General features: G+C 43.3%; 1 protein-coding gene across 1 annotated transcript; it reads right to left on the minus strand.

The window, feature by feature from the left end:
* Nucleotides 1-1,847: 1,847 nt before the first annotated feature.
* LOC126214977 (keratinocyte proline-rich protein-like) lies at nucleotides 1,848-23,558 on the minus strand. Its single transcript, XM_049941610.1, has 2 exons — nucleotides 23,544-23,558; nucleotides 1,848-2,525 (listed from the first exon to the last, which is right to left on the minus strand). Exons 1-2 carry the CDS (start codon nucleotides 23,556-23,558, stop codon nucleotides 1,848-1,850), a joined length of 693 nt encoding a protein of 230 aa, XP_049797567.1.
* Between the last annotated feature and the right edge of the window lie 419 nt (nucleotides 23,559-23,977).

Here is a 23,977-nt window from a genome sequence, read left to right on the forward strand (position 1 = left end):
ATGACCGCGGAGAAGCCCTCGGACGTTGACGCGCCAGGTACATATAGTCTCCGGCCGCGAGCTCCCACTGTCGCAGAGGTTTTTTCCCCACGGCACGAGCCATGGCACTTTTTTCCCTCTGCTCTTCAAATCGCTACCCTCACTCGCGTTTCGTCCACTATCTATCACCTGATGGACCGTGTTAATGCGTAGCCTTACCCAGACGCACGGACAACATCGCAGCCCAGCATCCTGTGATCCACTTACTAGACAACTAACATGTTTACGGAGGTGACAGTAGAACTTTTGGTTTGGTCACCACGTTGGTGCGGGCGTGGAGGGGCCCCATCTCTTATTTAAGCTCGGCTCCAGTTCACCACCGGCGATGGAGGGTGAAGCTTTGACAATGCCAGCCACTCGTGCTGGCGAAACGTCAGAAAAATCTTTAGATGAACGTCGGCCGAAGAACCCGAGACAGAAGCCAATAGGCAGTTTGTCAACAGGTAACAAGGTTGGGAAAATATGTGCCTACCCACACCGAAACTTGGGACGAAGCATGCCGTCAGCAGTAAAACATGGACAAAACGAGAAGAAAGTGGTAGAGGCAGCTAAAACAATATAGCAGGTGTAAGTGGCTGGCTGACCGCAAGGAAAAAAGGGAGGAGCCAGCCACTTTGCAATACACTAAAACCTCCAGCCTAAAAGTTTAGGCCAGAGTCCAGACACATCACAGAACTTTAAAACCCTAGACACATACGTCTCATCATTAGCTAAAACGCAAGATAGATCCCCATCAACTTGTGCTTATGCCCCTGCATCACGATATAAAATGCAGTCTGTTAAAATGTGGCGGACAGAGATGTGCACACCACAAGCATCACAAAACGGGGGATCCTCCCGCCGTAATAGAAAGTGAGGGTCACTTCCTCCCGCCTGAGCAACCGGCAGGAGGAACGCCATGGCCGAGTTGTTGACTACACCAACCGCAATTTATTGGTCGTCACCTCCAGCCATTCTCCCTCCCACAACTCCGTGCACTTCTTGTGGAGTGCAGAAATGACACCCTGCAAGGGAATAGGACACTCGACCACATCGTGCTCTCTGCAGGCCTTCTTGGCAGCCCAATCGGCCTGTTCATTCCTACATGACCAGGCACCCAGAAGAAGGACACCTCCTTACCCCGCCGTTGGTCATATATCAGCTGGACCATCTCCTCAGGTGGGTACAGATTCTGCAATGATTGTAAGGCACTAAGAGAATCGGAGCGGAGGAGAAATCGATTGCCCTGAACACGATTCATCCGCTCCAGTGCCTTCAGGATCGCGTGGAGCTCCGCTACGAAAACGGTATATTAATCAGGGAGGCGAATCCGGGTAACCTGATCAGGGAACACTACAGAACAGCCAAGGAAATTCTCTTGTTTGGAGCCATCAGTGTAAACGACGGTAATGCACATCTAAAATGTTAAAAAACTGAGGTTGGAATGTAAAATCTGGTGTACTATTTTTCTTAAAATTAGTCAAATCTAAAATAAGTCTGGGTCTCTGGAGGAGCCAAGGTGGAAATCTGCTCCAATCGCGACGGAAAACATGAAGACCAGCCATATCCATCGCAGTAAGTAACCTATAACTCTTACAGCAGAACTAGTAGCTGGTATTTGTAGCTGTATCTGAATGTTAGCAAGAATACTTGGAATACCATGTAACAAAGTACATTTGTACATACATAGTTTTAATAATCAGAGCTGAAGAAATCTATGTAAAAATACCAGTAAGAATCACATTTTTAAAAACTTACCTCAATATAGGCTATGTTTTCTCTCTTTGGGACAAAACTATCATTTTGGAGAAGATTGTTTCGTCTAACCACTAACACTTTGGACAGGGATCTGGTTTTGGACAGGGATCTGGTTTTGGACAGGGATTTGGTTTTGGGCAGGGATCAGGTTTCTTGCACGGGTCAGGTTTTGGACAAGGATCTGGCTTCTTGCATGGATCAGGTTTTGGACAGGGATCTGGTTTGGGACAAGGATCTGGTTTCTTGCATGGATCAGGTTTTGGGCAGGGATCTGGTTTCTTGCAAGGATCAGGTTTTGGACAGGGATCTGGTTTCTTGCATGGATCAGGTTTTGGACAGGGATCTGGTTTCTTGCATGGATCAGGTTTTGGACAGGGATCTGGTTTTGGACAAGGATCTGGTTTTGGACAGGGATCTGGTTTTGGACAGGGATCTGGTTTTGGACACGGAGGTGGTTTTGGAGGACAAGGGTCTGGTTTCTTGCAAGGATCAGGTTTTGGACAGGGATCTGGTTTTGCACAGGGATCTGGTTTTGGACACGGATCTGGTTTCTTGCACGGATCAGGTTTTGGACACGGAGGTGGTTTTGGAGGACAAGGCGGTGGTTGCTTGCACGGATCAGGTTTTGGGCAGGGAGCTGGCTTGCACGGCTCAGGTTTCTTGCACGGATCCTTTTTCTTACAGTTACTGTTCTTCTTCTTCGATGAGCAGCCTCCCGAGTATCGAGCTATGGTAGACTCGACAGCAGCCTGAAACAAATAAAAAATTCAGATCGCATTATAAGACACTAAAATGCCATCATATTCTCCTTAGTCTCAAAAAAGATATCGTTCAGTAGCTTTTTTACCAAAAAATAAAGCACAGGAATCACATTGGTCACTGGTTTATTCAGACACGTTGCACATGAAATGGGCAACGTTCGGTGACTCACGAGCCCGATTCATTTCCTTAGTTAAGCTCGCCGGCTACCTCGTCACATGACCTGAGCTCAGCGCTCCTATTGCAGAAAGTCAAGACTATAGCGTTCGAGACTTTAGTGTTTATGGGGTAACGCACTAATGACAATGCTGCTCCTTTCTCGACACGACACGTCAGCAAAATATGTCGCAAAACACACCGTTCTGAGAGTAAATTCATTTTATGTTCATCTCATCTTCAGACATTTACATTTATATACGCATCGTGAACATTCTGTACTTACTATGTTTTGCAATAGGTATCTCAGAAACATCCGTTGCAAAATTCTACAACGCCATTAGTAAAGAAACAACATTCACAACACGTAATAAATGAGGGGCTGAGTGTACAAGTGATACAAATGTTATTCACCAGAAAATGACCTAAATACACATCTAGAAAGCTAAAGTGTGTATCTCATCCGAGTAAAAGAATTAAAAGCGAGTTCCCGCATAGTGCTACACCCTGTGCTAATAAAGTTTAAGCTCTAAGCCAATGACTGGGCAGCATTTAGAATACAACTAGTATAACTGAAAAGGCAGACAGAAGGAGAATTCCTGTTGTCTTTAAAGAAGATTCAGGTATGTATTTTTTGAGAACATAACAATAGTCTGATGTGTATGCTTTTAAGAGTACCTATATAATTTTTTTTCCTCCCCCCATGAACCATGGACCTTGCCGTTGGTGCGGAGGCTTGCGTACCTCAACGATACAGATGGCCGTACCATAGGTGCACCACAACGGAGGGGTATCTGTTGAGAGGTCAGACAAACGTGTGGTTCCTGAAGAGGGGCAGCAGCCTTTTCAGTAGTTGCAGAGGCAACAGTATGGATGATTGACTGATCTGGCCTTGTAACACTAACCAAAATGGTCTTGCTGTTCTTGTACTTCGAACGGCTGAAAGCGAGGGGAAACTACAGCCGTAATTTTTCCCGAGGGCATGCAGCTTTACTGTATGATTAAATGATGATGGCGTCCTCTTGGGTAAAATGTTCCGGAGGTAAAATAGTCCCCCATTCGGATCTCCGGACGGGGACTACTCAAGAGGACGTTGTTATCAGGAGAAAGAAAACTGGCGTTCTACGGATCGGAGCGTGCAATGTCAGATCACTTAATCGGGCAGGTAGGTAGAAAATTTAAAAAGGGAAATGGATAGGTTAAAGTTAGATATAGTGGGAATGAGTGAAGTTCGGTGGCAGGAGGAACAAGACTTTTGGTCAGGTGATTACAGGGTTATAAATACAAAATCAAATAGGGGTAATGCAGGAGTAGGTTTAATAATGAATAAAACAATAGGAGTGCGGGTTAGCTACTACAAACAGCATAGTGAACGCATTATTGTGGCCAAGATAGACACAAAGCCCATGCCTACTACAGTAGTACAGGTTTATATGCCAACTAGCTCTGCAGATGACGAAGAAATTGATGAAATGTATGAGATAAAAGAAATTATTCAGGTAGTGAAGGGAGACGAAAATTTAATAGTCATGGGTGACTGGAATTCGTCAGTAGGAAAAGGGAGAGAAGGAAACATAGTAGGTGAATATGGATTGGGGCTAAGAAATGAATGAGGAAGCCGCCTGGTAGAAACAGGAAATTTTCTTTAACTGAAAGCCATGGATGTCATAGCATAGGATATAGTTCCTAAAGGCACAGAAGGAAACAAAATACAATGGATTAATATCAAGTGGATCTGAATCAGTGAAGAAAGTCCTGCAACAGCGCAGTTCAGTTACACACTAAGCCTGATCTTGAGTTCATGGAAGCGGATTTTAGGAGGCCCAATATTGGTCCCCCACCTCTTCCGTAGCCTTTGCTTCAACATGAGTTTGAAGCAAAATTTGAGACATGGAAAAATCTGGAGTAGATGATGAATTACATCCCTCCACTTTAGCACAAGTTCTATAACAATATTTCCCATCTCTAGTTACCGAGGGTGTAAGAAGATGGAGTGGAGAAAGAAGAGGATGTGGTCAAAGAAGACGATGAGGAAGACTGAAAATTGCACACAACACAATGACACAGCATCACGCATGTTGTCCAGAAAGAGCATTCTTTAAGAAATACCACAGAAGGGCATAATTAGGATTTTACAGACACTGACTGTGAGAAATTTATGGAAAGTGACCATGAATGATCTCTTGTATGGTGTTGGAACCGCACCAATATATTTTCGTTTTGGTATTTCAATATAATTTGCTATTTACGTATTGTTTTCAGCTTGTTACATTAATTTCGCGTTAATTACTCACATATCCTTCTTTTATAATGAATATGTGTTGTACTAGTGTGTCATGTGTATTGTACCAAAAAATCTTGAAAATATAGCAAAGTAAATAAAAATACGTCTCTACTCTTGTACCAGAACTACTCTAAAACGTTTTAACAAGCAGGGAGGAAAAGTGTTTTTAATTGTAAAAAAATAATGCAGGAACACCTAAATCTCTAACCATATCTGCAACTATACACAAACTTTAGCCTCGGCAGGCAAGGACAGTGGTCATGCGTGTGTGTGTTGTATTCGCAAGAATATGTGTATCATGTTGTCTAATACAGAAGGCCTTTTGGCCAAAAGTTTTCTTATTTAGCAGTTTTTTGTATTACCTGTCTGCGACTCAACATCTCCATTATATGGTGAGCAGCAATCTATCCTTTTCATAATATTGTCGTTCTTCCGTCCTGCATTTTCCATTGTATGAATAACGACAATGATGACCAGAACAAAATCAATAAATCTCAGCTTATACGTGGAACTGTGGCAGAAATATTCCACCTGAAGTGCAAGATATATGAGAGAGGCGATATACCCTCAGTCTTCAACAAGAGTGAAATAATTCAGTTTCCAATGGAGGCAAGTGCTGAAGGGTGGAAAATTATCAGACTATCATTTCAATAACTGTGTTGGGAAAGTACTGATGCTCAAATCGTTAGACACTGAAAGCTGGCTAAAGCCGGATATAAGCTCAGCCGAAATTTTTGCGAAGAACCTAACGGTGTTCTGAAAAGATAAGCTAAACACGGTTGGCGGTGGCGTGTTTGTTGCTGTTAGAAGTAGTTTAACCTCTCCCGAAATTGAAGTAGACACTTCCTGTGAGTTAGTGTGGGCAGAGGTCATTGTTGGCAACCGGAATAAAATAATAATAGGATCCTTCTACCACCTCCAAATTCAGATGATACAGTTGCTGAAAGGTTTAAAGAAAACTTCTGTTTGATTTCAAACACGTACCCGACTCATACGATAATAGTTGGTGGTGACTTAATTTACCCTCGATATGTTGGCGAAAATACATGTTTAATTCCGGAGGTACTCATAAAATATCATCCGAAATTGTGCTCAACGCATTCTCTGAAATTATTTCGAGCAGTTAGTTCATGAGCCCACACGAATGGTAAACGGTTGTGAAAACACACTTGACCTCTTAGCAACAAATAATCCTGAGTTAATAACTAGGATCAAAACCGATACAGGCATCGGTGAACACAGGGTTGTCGTAGCGAGATTGAATATTATAATCCCCAAATCCTCCAAAAATAAGCGTAAAATATACCTATTCAAAAAAGCAGATAAAAATTCGCTTGACTCCTTCCTGGCAGACAATCTCCACTCATTCCAAATTAATAATATATGTGTAGCCCAGATGTGGCTTGAATTCAAAGAAATAGTATCGGCAGCAATTGAGAGATTTATACCAAATAAATTAACAAACGACGGACCCGATCCTCCTTGGTAAACAAAAAGGATTAGAACACTGTTGCAGAAACAACGAAACAAACATGGCAAATTTAAACAGACGCAAAATCACCAAGACTGGTGATCTTTTACAGAAGCTCGAAATTTAGCTCGGACTTGAATGCGAAATGCTTACGAGGTGCGGCTAGAAAAAAACCGGACTGATGCTGGAAAAAAACATTTATTTACAATTATTTACAATTTCATGTTATCTCCTTCAATGTACTCTCCTCCTCGGTCTCTACACCGCTCCATACGAATTTTCCACTGTTCATAGCAATGCTGCAGATCATTTTCGGTAAGTCCATACATTACTTCCGTCGCTTTTTCTTTTACTGCTTCAACAGTCTCAAATCTAGTTCCTTTCAAAGCTGACTTGACTTTAGGGAAAAGAAAAAAGTCACAGGGGGCCAAATCAGGTGAGTAGGGTGGATGATCTAAGATGGGAATGTTGTGTTTTGCCAAAAACGTCTTCACTGACAACGCACTGTGAGCTGGGGCATGGTCTTGGTGAAGGATCCATGACTTTTTTCTCCACAAATCGTTCCGTTTTCTCCGTACTCGCTCACGTAGGGTAGCCAGGACGCTAATGTAGTAATGCTGATTCACTGTTCGTCCCTCTGGTACCCAATCAATGTGCACAATCCCTTTGATGTAAAAAAAAAAAACAATCATCATTGCCTTGAATTTCGATTTTGACATACGTGCTTTTTTTTGTCGTGGAGAACCAGGAGTTTTCCAATGCATCGATTGGCGTTTAGTTTCGGGATCGTAAGTAAAAAACCACGATTCATCGCAAGTAATAACATTTTGTAAGAAGGTGGGATCACTTTCAATGTTTTCCAGGATGTCAGAACAAATCATTCTTCGGCGTTCCTTCTGTTCAATTCTGAGACACATTGGAACCATTTTTGAACACCCTTTGTTCATGTTGAAACTTTCATGAAGAATCTGCCTAACACTTTCCTTGTCAACTCCTGTTAACTCAGACACTGCTCTGATTGTTAAACGTATTTTTTCAATGTTTGCATCAGCTTTTGCTGACAATGGTCTGCCAGTGCGAGTGTCACCACTGGTGTCTTCGCGGCCATCTTTAAATCGTTTAAACCACTCAAACACTTGTGTTCGCGATAAACAATCATCGCCGTACACTTGTTGTAACATTAAAAACGTTTCACTTGCAGATTTTCCTAGTTTGAAACAAAATTTGATGTTAACACGCTGTTCTTTCTGTACACTCAACATTTTCCGACGCACAGACAAAACGTCAACTACTTAAAACAGACGCCACGGGCAGACTGAGTGCAGGAGGCAGATGAAACTCGAGCAGTAGGCGGAGCGAGAGTCACGTGACAGGCCACGCGACTTTCAGCCTTATTGCATTCGTTTTATTGTTTCACCAGTACTAGTCCAGTTTTTTTTCTAGCCACACCTCGTATAACAGTTTCCACAACGAAACTTTGTCTCGGAAACTGACAGAAAATCCAAAGAGATTCTGGTCGTATGTGAAGTATGTTAGCGGCAAGAAACAATCAATGCCTTCTGTGGGCGTTAGCAATGGAGATACTATCGAAGACAGTGCTGACAAAGCAGAGTTACTAAATACAGCGTTCAGAAATGCCGTCACAAAAGAAGACAAAGTAAATATTCCAGAAATCGAATCGAGAACAGTTGCCAACACGAGTAACGTAGAAGTTAATATTCTCGGAGTAGTGAAGCAACTTACATCACTTACTAAAAGCAAGTCTTGTGGTCCACACTGTATACCAATTAGGTTCCTTTCGGAGTATGCTGATGCATAGCACCATACTTAACCATCATATACAACCGTTCGCTCGACGAAAGATCCGCACCCAACGACTGGAAAGTTGCACAGGTCACACCAATGTGCCGGCCGCGGTGGTCTCGCGGTTCTAGGCGCGCAGTCCGGAACCGTGCGACTGCTACGGTCGCAGGTTCGAACCCTGCCTCGGGCAAGGATGTGTGTGATGTCCTTAGGTTAGTTAGGTTTAAGTAGTTTTAGGGGACTGATAACCACAGCAGTTGAGTCCCATAGTGCTCAGAGCCACACCAATGTTCACGAAAGGTAGTAGGAGTAATTACTAAATTACAGGCCCATATAGTTAACGTTGATATGCAGCAGGATTTTAGAACATATACTGTGTTCAAACATTATGAATTACCTCGAAGAGAATTGTCTATTGACACACGTCAACATGGGTTTAGAAAACATCGTTCCTGTGAAACACAACTAGCTCTTTATTCATATGAAGTGTTGAGTGCTATTGACAAGGGATTTCAGATCGATTCCGTATTTCTGGATTTCCGGAAGGTTTTTGACACTGTACCACACAAGCGGCTTGTAGTGAAACTGCGTGCTTATGGAATATCGTCTCAGTTATGTGACTGTATTTATGATTTCCTGTAAGAGAGGTCTCAGTTCGTAGTAATTGACGGAAAGTAATCGAGTAAAACAGAAGTGATTTCAGGCGTTCCTCAAGGCAGTGTTTTAGTCCCTTTGCTGTTCCTTATCTATATAAACGATTTGGGGGACAATCTGAGCAGCCGTCTTAGGTTGTTTGCAGATGACGCTGTCGTTTATCGACTATTAAAGTCATCCGAAGATCAAATCAAATTGCAAAACGATTTAGAAAAGACATCTGAATGGTGTGAAAATTGGCAGTGAACCTAAATAACGAAAAGTGTGAGGTCATCCACATGAGTGCTAAAAGGAATTCGTTAAACTTCGGTTGCACGATAAATCAGTCTAATCTAAAGGCCGTAAATTCAAGTAAATACCTAGGTATTACAATTACGAAAATTGGAAGGAACATACAGAAAATGTTGTGGGAATGCTAACCAAAGACTGCGTTTTATTGGCAGAACGCTTAGAAAATGTAACAGATCTACCAAGGAGACTCCCTACACTTCTCTTGTACGTCCTCTTTCAGAATACCTCTGCGCGGTGTGGGATTCTTACCAGATAGGACTGACGGAGTACATCGCAAAAGTTCAAAGAAGGGCACCACGTATTGTATTATCGTGAAATATGGGAGTGAGTGTCACAGAAATGATACAGGATTTGGGCTGGACATCATTAAAAGAAAGGAGTTTTCCGATGCGACGGAATCTTCTCACGAAATTCCAATTACCAACTTTCTCCTCCGAATGCGAAAATATTTTATTGCACCGACCTACATAGAAAGGAACGATCACCACGACAAAATAAGGGAAATCAGAGCTCGTACGGAAAGATATAGGTGCTCATTCTTTCCGCGCGCTATACGAGATTGGAATAACAGAGAATTGTGAAGGTGGTTCGATGAAGCCTATGCCAGGCATTTAAATGTGATTTGCAGAGTATCCATCTAGATGTGCGAAATACTGATACGAACTGTTTACAGAATGTTTTTCTTTCTCATAGTCGATATTAACGATGGTAGGGTATTTAAAGCATTGGGAAAATTTTTCTCCTGTACAATACATTGTTTCTCTGTACAAATAATATATAAAATTGTATACGCAACTATCTTACCTGTATCTCGCAGTTATTTCCCAGTTCTCTAAATTATCGTAATCACAACTGACTTCGTATTTACACCTCAAAATATTACACGGGAAGCGACGCTATACGTTACGTCGTATGACACATGGTCAGTAGATCACTGTCCAAAACCCACCTTAGTGTCGTAATTTCCAATTTATTCTGTTTTATCCATCCATAAGTCAGGACAAATAACAATTTTGAAAATATTTGGAGGTACCATAATACAGAAGATTAGCAAATATCATTACATTCATGTGCTTGAACACCCAATTGAAAGTGATATGCAATGTTGGAAATTTCAAGCGTCATGCAGAGACAGGAATCGAGACGTAAATTCTGAGGGCCCAAAGATATCGGCCAATCTCTAGCACGGTAAAAAGAAAAAAAAACGATACGAAGAGGTTGCACAGATCACACCAATACACAAGAAACCAAACAGAAGAAATTATAGAGATATGTCACTGACATCGATTTGTATACTGCCCTTTATGTGAGTTTGTGCTTGAAACTGAAGGTGGCGCTAAGCTATGAAAAGCAACAACTACAAATTAAGAAGCCGGACAGAATATCTGGAAGAAAAAGCGTCGAACACGTTCGCTTTATTTTTTCTTTGACCCAATACAACACTCGTGACTCACTACGTTATTTCTAACGAAATTTTTTCTGTTTGTGTGCGTAGATGATAAAGTATTTGTCTCTGAAAATAACAGTTCCCTTTAAAAATTTCTTTGCTCGCTACTAAATTAGGAGCAGCAGCCCGATTCTTAAGTACTCCAGTATGAAATTAAAACATAAAGAATGACTCTTAAAATAAAGATAATTTTAAAAGAATTACACGAGAACAGTGTTATTCTGCTATAAATTTTCGTAATTCGTAATAGGACATTAATTCCTACAAAAGAATAAAATGTCATTTAGATTTCAGACTGCTACGCTATCTGCTAAGCAAATAGTTAGACTTCGTCATGGGAATAAAACAGGTATGACGCGTTTGCAGACACAAATTGAGAATAAGAAATAATCATAATAAATCACACAACCCATATAAAATGTATCATCAACGTATGTTCTTCAAATTAGAACTTACGTCCAAGATAAAACTACTTGATGCTACTGTAAAAACGTAGAGTGCATTTCATATCCAAACTTAACGGCAAGTAGGGTAAAAGACGGTATAGCACGGACATGGGTACGGTATGTTTAACACTTTACGTGGTGTACATTACACCAAGAATGGGAGATTTATGCGGATCAACACAAACAAACATTGAACTACGTCCAATTGCTGTGCCAGTCATTGGGAAACGAACTAGTAGCGAACAGAGAACTGTTGAACTGTTAGTTCAAGAGCAAAAAAATTTCGCTCACTTGTCAATTGTCGAAACACTCTAGATTGCTACTGCGTACCGTATTTTATATCAAGCGGTAAGCTACGTATGTGTGGCTGCCCATTCGCAACAGTAAGCCTAATAATAACGAATACATAATTTTTACTTCACTGTCTTACCTCTTGAAATGCTGGATACAGTTTTAGCGCAAGATTGAAGAACCGTGACATTTTTTACTGAAATTTTGACAATAAAAATTAGGTCTAAAATGAATATCCTTGAAGACTGGAACTAACAGCGTAGCATTTGTTCCAGGCGTCTTCTGTTCCAAAGATAATTGTGCACGTCCACATTGTGCTTTGGTGTCCGTTGCACGCGGAATACAGTTCTTGAAATTTTACCGTCTGATAAATAAATCATTCGTAATTCACTTCTTTTGTTATGCATGAATGGAGAGCGACGACAATTTGTATTCCATAATTAAAATCAAAAACAGCTGCGAACATGAGTAACTAGGAAGTAGCTTAAATCACTTACTGAAGGCAATTCTTCTAGTCCAGATTATACGTCAATTACGTTGTTTTTCGCCTTTGCTGATTAGATAGCTCCATTATCAGCAACCATGTACAACCGCCCGCTCGACGAAAGTTCCATACTTAATGTTTGGAAGCTGCACAGATCACACCAAAACACAAGAAACAAAACAGAAGTAATTATAGATCCATGTCACTCACATCGATTTGTAGTAGGATTTCAGAACATGTACGTATTGAAACATTACGAAATACCTCGAAGAAAACGACATATTGACACATAACCAGTACGCAGTCAGAAAATATCGCTCTTGGGAAACCGACTGTCTCTTTTATCACACAAACCAATGAGTGCTTTTGACAGGAGATCTATGTTCACGTTTCTAGATTAAAGTAAGTATTTTGAGATCGTTCCTCGCAAACAGCTTCTAATTAAAGTGCGTGACAAAACAATATTGTCCCAATGCGTGTCAGGGTTCGTGATTTCCTGTGAAAAAGGTCGCAGTTCGTAGTAAAAACCAAACAATATCTGAGATTTTTCAAGAAAGTATTATAGGTCATCCGATGTTTTGAATCTGAACAAACTGTTTAGAAGGTAATTTGAGCACACCTTTTAGATTTTTGCAAATGCTGCTGTCGTTTAGCGTTCGGTAAAGTCGTCAAAAGACCAAAACCATATCATAGCTAATCATTTACACAAGATGACTCCGTGGTGCGAAATGTGGCAATTGACCCTAAACAATAAAAAGTGTAAGATCATCCTGATGGGCTGTAAAAAAATTCCTTTTAAATTTCGGTTACACTATAATTTAAAGACTGTCGACTCAATTAAATACCTAGGCTTTACAATTACAAACGGCTGAAATTGAAACCATCAAATATAAAACGTTGTAGGGAAGCCGAACTAAAGATTGCTCTTTATTGACAGAACATTCAGAGAAGGCAACAAATCTATTAAAGAAACTGCTTACACTATGCTTGTCTGTGCTCTTCTGCAGTACTGCTGTGCGGTATGCTATCGTTACCGGCTGGAATCAACGGAGGACATCGAAAAAGTTTAAATTACGCCAGCTCGTTTAGTATTATTGCGAAACAGGAAACAGATTGTCACGGATATGATAAGTGATTTGAGGTGGCAATATTTAAAATAAAGAGATTTTTTTGCTGTTGCAAGATCAGTTCACGAAATTTCAATCATCAACTTTCTCCTCCGAATTTCAAAATACACACTAAGACAAAAAAAAGACGCACCACGAAAAAATGGGATGGAAATCGGTAGATGTTACGTACATGTACGGACAAACAAATTTATAGAATTTCAGAAAAACTGGATGATTTATTCAAAAGAAAGAGCTTCGCAAACTGAGCAAGTCAATAACGCGTTGGTCCACTCTGGTCATTATGCAGTGAGTTATTCGTTTTGACATTGATTGACAGAGTTGGTTGTCCTCCGAGGGATGTCGTGCCAAATTCTGTCCAACTGACGGGTAAGATCGTCGAAATCCCGAGATGGTTTTAGGACCCTGCTCATAATGCTTTGTACACTTAGAGAAAGCTTTTGACAATGTTGAGTGGAATACTCTCTTTCAAATTCTAAAGGTGGCAGGGGTAAAATACAGGGAGCGATAGGCTATTTACAATCTGTACAGAAACCAGATGGCAGTTATAAGAGTCGAGGGGCATGAAAGGGAAGCAGTGGTTGGGAAGGGAATGAGACAGCGTTGAAGTCTCTCCCCGATGTTATTCAATCTGTATATTGAGCAAGCAATAAAGGAAACAAAAGAAAAGTTCGGAGTAGGTATTAAAATCCATGGAGAAGAAATAAAAACTTTGAGGTTCGCCGATGACATTGTAATTCTGTCAGAGACAGCAAAAGATTTGGAAGAGCAGTTGAACGTAATGGACAGTGTCTTGAAAGGAGGATATCAGATGAACATCAACAAAAGCAAAACGAGGATAATGGAATGTAGTCAAATTAAGTCGGGTGATGCTGAGGGAATTAGATTAGGAAATGAGACACTTAAAGTAGTAAAGGAGTTTTGCTATTTGGGGAGCAAAATAACTGATGATGGTCGACGTAGAGAGGATATAAAATGTAGACTGGCAATTGCAAGCAAAGCGTTTCTGAAGAAGAGAAATTTGTTAACACCGAGTATAGATTTAAGTGTCAGGAAGTCGTTTCTGAAAGTATTTGTATGGAGTGTAGCCATGTATGGAAGTGAAACATGGACGATAAATAGTTTGGAGAAGAAGAGAATAGAAGCTTTCGAAATGTGGTTCTACAGAAGAATGCTGAAGATTAGATGTGTAGATCACATAACTAATGAAGAGGTATTGAATAGAATTGGGGAGAAGAGGAGTTTGTGGCACAACTTGACAAGAAGAAGGGACCGGTTGGTAGGACATGTTCTGAGGCATCAAGGGATCAGAAATTTAGCATTGGAGGGCAGAGTGGAGGGTAAAAATCGTAGAGGGAGACCAAGAGGTGAGTACACTAAACAGATTCAGAAGGATGTAGGTTGCAGTAAGTACTGGGAGATGAAGAAGCTTGCACAGGATAGAGTAGCATGGAGAGCTGCATCAAACCTGTCTCAGGACTGAAGACCGCAACAACAACAACAACAACTCATAATGCTCCAAACCTTCTCAGTTGGGAAGAGATCCGGTGACCCTGATGACCAAGGTATGGTTTGGCAAGCACGAAAAAAAGCAGTAGAAACTATCGGCGTGTGTGGGCGGGCATTGTCTTACTTAAGCTTGGAATCTCATTCACTGGAGTGGAATTGTCTTGAGTGATGAGTCCCGCTTTGAATTCTACCCCGATGACAAGTGAAGGCTCGTCTGGAAACTCCGCAGACAGTGGTGGAATACCAAGGCGACCGTCGCCCGCCACACGTATCGACACCCAGGAGTGATGGTCTGGGGTGGCATTTCTTTTCATAGCAAGACCCCTCTGGTTGTCATCCGCGTTATCCTTGCAGCACAGCGGTACGTCGACGATATTCTACGCCCCGTTTCTTTTTTTGTTGTCCTTTATGGTAAGTGTCCGCCCCCATAGCTGAGTGGTCAGCGCGGCGGTCTGTCACACCAAGGGGCCCATGTTCGATTCCCAGCTGGGTCGGAGATTTTCTCCGTTGGGGGACTGGGTGTTGTGTTGTCCTCATTATCATTTCATCATCATCAGTGGAAGACAACGGGAAACCACCTCTGGAATCACTTCTCTAGTCGCTCATGTGGTGGACCTCTCTGACGAGGCTTCCCCTGAAGCATCCCTTTGGAAAAATGTATTATTTGATTTTCAAACAACTGAGCAGAACTGAACGTACTCAGACACTTCTCTCTTTACTTATTCTGATCAACACTAAACTGACACAGAATATTTTTAACGCAACGCGCTACAAAAAAATGGCCCTGACTAACAATAACCTATACCTTTCATGAATCACTTACCTCACAAAAATCTTCCTTACTCGAACTACTGCAATACAGCGAGCGCCAATACTGCCAGCTAAATAAAGGATTCTAACTACTGAAGGCACTAACTACTGATAGGCATAGTTAGCAAATGAAAGATTTTGATAGAGAACAAAAAATGTATCTACCTTAATAGTGTTCAAAAGTCATAATATATATAGCAGTTCATGACATCCATTCTTACAAATGTACTGTTTCTGATGGACACACGTCCAGATCACCCGCTCTCAAAAATCCGCCATCTCTCTCCCCACATCCACCACTGCTGGCGGCTCACCTCCAACTGCGCAACGCTACGCGCTTTTAACAGCCAACTGCCCAACACTACAATGGCGAATATTGCAATATATATATATATATACTCATCGATCCATTTTTCTTCTCAACAACATGTAATGGATTGTTGTATGAGCTTACTGCAGGCTCAATAATGCCCTCGTCAAGCATAGATTGTATTTCTGTTCTAACACGGTTGCTATAATCTGCCGGAATTACGTATGGTCTAACACAAAATTTAAAATATTTATGGATTACTGTGCCGGTAAACCCCTTACGTTATTTGATTTTCAAACAGCTGAGCAGAACTGAACGTACTCAGACATTTCTCTCGTTACTTATTCTGATCAACACTAAACTGACACACTTTTTAGCGCAACGCAATCTCACTTTCAATAATCCCTACAAAAGAATGGCCCTGACTAACAATAACCTATACCTTTCATGAATCACTTACCTCACAAAAATCTTCGTTACTCAAACTTCTGCAATACAGCATGCGCCAATACTGCGAGCTCAATAAAAGAGTCTAACTACTGAAGGCACGAACTACTGATAGGCATAGTTAGCAAATGAAAGATTTTGATAGAGAACAAATAATGTATTTACCTTAATAGTGTTGAAAAGTGAGTTCATGACATCCAGTCTTACAAATTTCGTTTTTCTGACGGACACACGTCCAGATTGTCCGCTCTCAAACCTCTGCCATCTCTCTCCCCACATCCACCACTGCTGGCGGCTCACCTCCAACTGCCCAACGCTACGCGCTGTTAATAGCCAACTGTCCAACACTACAATGGCAAATATTCCAACAATGCCAACCAGCCACAGACTGCACACAGCACAGTCAGTGATTTTCATACAGAGCGCTACGTGGCGTTACCAACATGAAAACCTAAACAGCCTACTTACACCCCCATGACACGACCTGCCGTAAGGCAGAACACAAAGTTTTTTTTTCATGATAACTCACCCTGGACTTACATTTCAGCAAGATAATGGCCAATCACACGGCGAGAATTTCTATGGCTTGTGTGTGTCCTTGCCAAACCCTACTTGGACCAGCAAGGTCGCCGCGTGTCTCCCCAGTTTGGTGCAGTAAGGGCAGGGTCCTCCAACTAGCTCGGAAGTTTGATGAACTAACGCGTCAATTGGGCAATATTTGGCACGATATCCCTCAGACGAACAACCGATAACTCTGTCAATCATTGCCAAGCCGAGTAACTACCTGCCTAAGGACCAGAAGTGGACAAACGCGTTACTGACTTGATAAATTAGTTACGCTCTTTTTCTTCAAAAAACATTCAGTTTTTCTGAAACTGCAGTCATTTGTTTGACTATAGATGTACATCACACATTTACGGAACTCCTCCCATTAGGATAATTCCTTCGTGCGGCGTCGGTGCGTATACACTATGTGACCAAAAGTATCCGGACATCCCCAAAAACTTACGTTTTTCATATTAGGTACATTGTGCTGCCACCTACTGCCAGGTACTCCATATCAGCGACCTCAGTAGTCATTACACATCGTGAGAGAGCGGAATGGGGCGCTCCGCGGAACTCACGGACTTCGAACGTGGTCAGGTGATTGGGTGCCACTTGAGTCATACGTCTGTACGCGAGATTTCCACACTCCGAAACATCCCTAGGTCCACTGTTTCCGATATGATAGTGAAGTGGAAACGTGAAGGGACACGTACAGCACAAAAGCGTACAGGCCGACCTCGTATGTTGACTGACAGAGACCGCCGACAGTTGAAGAGGGTCGTAATGTGTAAAAGCAGAACTCTATCCAGACCATCACACAGGATTCCAAACTACATCAGGATCCACTGCAAGTACAATGAGAGTTAGGCGGGAGGTGAGAAAACTTGGATTTGGCTGCTCATAAGCCACACATCATGCCGGAAATGCCAAACGAAGTCTCGCTTCTACATCTACATCTACATGGTTACTCTGCAATTCACACTTAAATGTCTGGCAGAGGGTTCATCGAACCATTTTCATACTACTTCTCTACCATTCCACTCTCGAATGGAGCGTGGGAGAAAGGAACACCTAAATCTTTCCGTTCGAGCTCTGATTTCTCTTGTTATTTTATGATGATCATTTCTCCCTACGTAGGAGGGTGTCAACAAAATATTTTCGCATTCGGAAGAGAAAGTTGGTGACTGAAATTTCGTAAATAGATCTCGCCGCAAAGAAAACCGCCTTTGTTTCAGTGACTGCCACCCCAACTCGCGTGTCATATCAGTGACACTCTCACCCCTATTGCGCGATAACACGAAACGAGCTGCCCTTCTTTGCACTTTTTCGATGTCCTCCGTCAATCCTACCTGGTAAGGATCGCACACCGTGCACCAATATTCCAGCAGAGGACCGACAAGTGTAATGAAGGCTGTCTCTTTAGTGGGTTTGTCGCATCCTCTAAGTGTTCTGCCAACAAAGCGCAGTCCTTGTTTCGCCTTCCCCACGATATTATCTATGTGGTCTTTCCAATTTAAGTTGCTCGTAATTGTAATTCCTAGGTATTTAACCGAATTGACAGCCCGTAGATTTGTGCGATTTATCGTATACCAAAAATTTATCGTATTTCTTTTAGTATCCATGTGGATGACCTTGCACTTTTGTTTGTTTAGTGCCAATTGCCACTTTTCGCACCATACAGAAATTTTCTCTAGATCATTTTGTAATTGGATTACTAGACGGTAAATTACAACGTCATCTGCAAACAATCTGGGGGCTGCTCAGATTATCACCTAGATCATTTATGTAAATCAGGAACAGCAGAGGGCCTAAGACACTACCTTGCAGAACGCCAGATATCACTTCTGTTCTACTCGATAATTTACCTTCTATCACTACGAACTGTGACCTCTCTGAGAGGAAATCACGAATCCAGTCACACAACTGAGACGATACTCCATATGCACGCAATTTGATTAATAGTCGCTTGTGAGGAACGGTATCAAAAGCCTTCTGGAAATCTAGGAATATGGAATCGATCTGAGATCCCTTGTTGCACAAGAACGATTTTGTCTGAATCTGTCTTGTTTATGTATCAGTAAGTCATTTTCTTCAAGGTGATTCATAATGTTCGAGTTCAGTATATACTCCAAAATCCTATTGCAAATTGAGGTCAGTGATATGGGTCTGTAATTCAGTGGGTTGATGCTATTTCCTTTCTTGAATATTGGTGTGACCTGTGCTGCTTTCCAGTCTTTAGGAACAGACCTTTCGTCAAGTGAGCGGTTGTATATGATTTTTAAGAAAGGCGCTATTGTGTCAGCATACTCTGAAAGGAAACTGATTGGTATACCATCTGGACCTGAAGACTTGCCTTTCTTAAATGATTTCAGTTGTTTCGCAACACCGAAGATATCTACTTTTCTGTCACTCATGCTAACAGCTGATTTGGTTTCGAATTCTGGAATATTTACTTCGTCTTCTTTCGTGAAGGAATTACGGAAAACTGTATTTAGTAACTCCGCTTTAGTGGCACCAGCATCGGTAACATTTCCATCGCTGTCGCGCAGTGACGATATTGACTGTTTTTTGCCACCGATGTTCTTTACATACGAACAGAATCTCTTTGGGTTTTCTACCACACTTTGAGACAATGTTTCATTGTGGAAACTATTAAAAGCATCTCGCATTGACGTCCGCACTAAATTTCGTACTTACGTGACACATAGCCAGTCTTGGGATTTTTGCGTTCTTCTGAATTGGCATACTTTTTTCGTTGCTTCTGCAACAGTGTTCTGGCGTGTTTTGTGTACCATGGTGGATCAGTCGCTTCTCTTATTAACTTATGCGGTATGAATCTATTTATTGCTGTCGAAACTGTATCTTTGAATTTGAGCCATATCTGGTCTACACTTACATAATTAGCTTCGAAGGAATGGAGACACTCTCTTAGGAAGGCCTCAAGCGAATTTTTATCTGGTGTTTTAAATAGATACGTTTTGCGTTTATTTTTAGTGGTTTTGTTTGATATGGTTTTGAGCTTCGTAAAGTAATTCTCAGAGAAAGCATTTAGCACAATTTCGGAAGATGTTTTCTGTCTACCACCGGCTTTGAAAAAAAAATGGTTCAAATGGGTCTGAGCACTATGGGACTTAACATCTGAGGTCATCAGTCCCCTAGAACTTAGAACTACTTAAACCTAACTAACCTAAGGACATCACACACATCCATGCCCGAGGCAGGATTCGAACCTGCGACCGTAGCAGTCGCGCGGTTCCGGACTGAGCGCCTAGAACCGCGAGTTCACCGCGGACCGGCTTTGAACATGTGTTTTCGCCAACAACTCGAGGGTAGATTGAAGTCTCCACCAATTATAACTGTGTGAGTGGGGTACTTATTTGTAACAAGATTCAAATTTTCTTTGAAGCGTTCAGCTATTGTATCACGTGAGTCGGGGGTCGGTAGAACGAGCCAATTATTACTTTGGTACGGCTGTTGAGTATGGTCTCTACCCATAGTAATTCGCAGGAACTATCTATTTCAACCTCACTACAAGATAAACTAATACCAACAGACACAAACACACCTCCACCTACTTTATTTAATATATCCTATCTGAACTCGGTTTGCGCCTATAACGATTTCAGCTTCAGTGCTTTCTATCAGCGCTTGAAGTTCTGGTACTTTTCCAACACAGCTACGACAGTTTACAACTACAATACCGACCGTTGCTTGGTCGAGTCCCGTCGTTTCTTTGCCCTGTATCCTTTGAGACTGGAGCCCTTTTTGATCTTTCCCGAGACTGTCTAACCTAAAGAAACAGCCCAGTCCACGCCGCACAGCCCCTGCTACCCGTGTAGCCGCCTCCTGTGTGTAGTGGACACCTGACCTACACTCCTGGAAATTGAAATAAGAACACCGTGAATTCATTGTCCCAGGAAGGGGAAACTTTATTGACACATTCCTGAGGTCAGATACATCACATGATCACACTGACAGAACCACAGGCACATAGACACAGGCAACAGAGCATGCACAATGTCGGCACTAGTACAGTGTATATCCACCTTTCGCAGCAATGCAGGCTGCTATTCTCCCATGGAGACGATCGTAGAGATGCTGGATGTAGTCCTGTGGAACGGCTTGCCATGCCATTTCCACCTGGCGCCTCAGTTGGACCAGCGTTCGTGCTGGACGTGCAGACCGCGTGAGACGACGCTTCATCCAGTCCCAAACATGCTCAATGGGGGACAGATCCGGAGATCTTGCTGGCCAGGGTAGTTGACTTACACCTTCTAGAGCACGTTGGGTGGCACGGGATACATGCGGACGTGCATTGTCCTGTTGGAACAGCAAGTTCCCTTGCCGGTCTAGGAATGGTAGAACGATGGGTTCGATGACGGTTTGGATGTACCGTGCACTATTCAGTGTCCCCTCGACGATCACCAGTGGTGTACGGCCAGTGTAGGAGATCGCTCCCCACACCATGATGCCGGGTGTTGGCCCTGTGTGCCTCGGTCGTATGCAGTCCTGATTGTGGCGCTCACCTGCACGGCGCCAAACACGCATACGACCATCATTGGCACCAAGGCAGAAGCGACTCTCATCGCTGAAGACGACACGTCTCCATTCGTCCCTCCATTCACGCCTGTCGCGACACCACTGGAGGCGGGCTGCACGATGTTGGGGCGTGAGCGGAAGACGGCCTAACGGTGTGCGGGACCGTAGCCCAGCTTCATGGAGACGGTTGCGAATGGTCCTCGCCGATACCCCAGGAGCAACAGTGTCCCTAATTTGCTGGGAAGTGGCGGTGCGGTCCCCTACGGCACTGCGTAGGATCCTACGGTCTTGGCGTGCATGCGTGCGTCGCTGCGGTCCGGTCCCAGGTCGACGGGCACGTGCACCTTCCGCAGACCACTGGCGACAACATCGATGTACTGTGGAGACCTCACGCCCCACGTGTTGAGCAATTCGGCGGTACGTCCACCCGGCCTCCCGCATGCCCACTATACGCCCTCGCTCAAAGTCCGTCAACTGCACATACGGTTCACGTCCACGCTGTCGCGGCATGCTACCAGTGTTAAAGACTGCGATGGAGCTCCGTATGCCACGGCAAACTGGCTGACACTGACGGCGGCGGTGCACAAATGCTGCGCAGCTAGCGCCATTCGACGGCCAACACCGCGGTTCCTGGTGTGTCCGCTGTGCCGTGCGTGTGATCATTGCTTGTACAGCCCCTCGCAGTGTCCGGAGCAAGTATGGTGGGTCTGACACACCGGTGTCAATGTGTTCTTTTTTCCATTTCCAGGAGTGTATTTAGCGAAATCCGAAACCCAACCACCCTATGGCGCAAGCCGAGGAATCTGCACCCTACACGGTCGCAGATCCGTCTGAGCCTATGATTCAGACCCTCCACTCGGCTCTGTACAAAAGGTCCGCAATCGGTGCTGTCGATGACGCTGCAGATGGTGAGCTCTGCCTTCATCTCGCTAGCAAGACTGGCAGTTTTCACCAGCTAAGGCAGCCGCCGCAAACCAGAGAGAATGGTGTAAGGAGCGTAAACATTGGATGATTGAACGGTGGAAAAAGGTAGTGTGGAGTGACGAATCACGGCACACAATGTGGCGACCCGTTGGCAGGGTGTGGGTATGGCGAATGCCCGGTGAACGTCATCTGCCAGCGTGTGTAGTGGCAACAGTAAAATTCGAAGGCGGTGGTGTTATGATGTGATCGTGTTTTTCATGGAGGGGGCTTGCACCCTTTGTTGTTTTGCGTGGCACTATCTCAGCACAGGACTACATTGATGTTTTAAGCATCTACTTGTTTCCCACTGTTGAAGAGCAATTCGGGGATGGCGATTGCATCTTTCAACACGATCGAGCACCTGTTCATAATGCACGGCTTGTGGCGGAGTGGTTAGACGACAATAACATCCTTGTAATGGACTGGCCTGCACAGAGTCCTGACCTGTATCCTACAGAACACCTTTGGGATGTTTTGGAAAGCCGACTTCGTGGCGGTACTCACCGAGCGGCATCGATATCTCTCCTCAGTGCAGCACTCCGTGAAGAATGGGCTGCCATTCCCTAAGAAACCTTGCAGCACCTGATTGAACATATGCGCGCGAGAGTGGAGGCTGTCATCAAGGCTAAGGGTGAGCCAACACCATACTGAATACCAATGGAGGGCACCACGAACTTGTAAGTCATTTTCAGCCAGGTGTCCGGATACTTTTGTCACGCTTTTAGGATAGATGGTTATATGTACAAGGCGTGCTGCATATCAGATGTAATAAAATCGAAAACAAAACGCCATTTCTGTCCTACCGTGATCATCCTCCCTGACATGGAAAAAATATGAGAAAACACAGAGACTAGACACTCTGCAGAACTTGATAAAATCACGAAATTATAAGAAAGGTGTATTGATAGCCGCCTTCACTGCCATTTAACCTAAATCTGCCGGCGGCCTTACCTGCGACTGAGCCTATGTTGTCACCCCATTTTACAATCGGTGTACATACAGGGTGTCCACCGCAGAAGCCTCTACGCCAACCAAGTACCGTAATATGGCGTAGGAAAAAAGAAACTACACAAATAGCAAAATCTGGCCCCAATACAATTGTCGAAGACGTCTGTGGGTATATTCTGGTAAATTCAGAATGAGATTTTCACTCTGCAGCGCGGTGTGTGCTGATATGAAACTTCGTGGCAGATGAAAGCTCTCCTGCATGCTTCTGTAAAGTTTGGAAGGTAGGAGGCGAGGTACTGGCGGAAGTGAAGCTGTGAGGACGGGGCGTGAGTCGTGCTTGGGTAGCTCAGTCGGTAGACCACTTGCCCGCGAAAGGCAAAGCTCTCCCGAGTTCGAGTCTCGGTCCGGCACACAGTTTAAATCTGCCAGGAAGTTTCATTCTGGTAAATTGTTCACAATGAATGACTGCAGTTGCAACTCACCAATATTTTAGTCATGGCTGGCAGTAACGACCAATAAGCTGCGGTTGGTGAAGTCAACAGCCCGGCCATGGCGTTGCTCCTGCCGGTTGCTCAAGCGAGATGAAGTCAGACTCACTCGTCTTATAATAGGGCACTGTCCTCTCACACATACGTAGTTTCTGTTACGGCGGTCGGATCCCTCGTTTTGTGATGCTTGTGGTGAGCACATCTCTATCCGCCACATTTTAACGGAGTGCATTTTATACCGTGATGCATGGCAGCAGCAAAAAGTGGTGGGGATGTTCCCTCTACTTTATCTGATGATGAGGCGAGTGTAACTAGGGTTTTAAAATTTTGCGTTGTGTCTGGACTCTGGCCTAAACTTTTAGGCTGGAGGTTTCAGTGTGCTGCAGAGTGGCTGGCTCCTCTTTTTCTTTTTTTGCGGTCCGCCAACC

The sequence above is a fragment of the Schistocerca nitens genome, chromosome 12 (assembly GCF_023898315.1).
Source record: "Schistocerca nitens isolate TAMUIC-IGC-003100 chromosome 12, iqSchNite1.1, whole genome shotgun sequence".
NCBI classification, from domain to species: Eukaryota; Metazoa; Arthropoda; class Insecta; order Orthoptera; family Acrididae; genus Schistocerca; species Schistocerca nitens.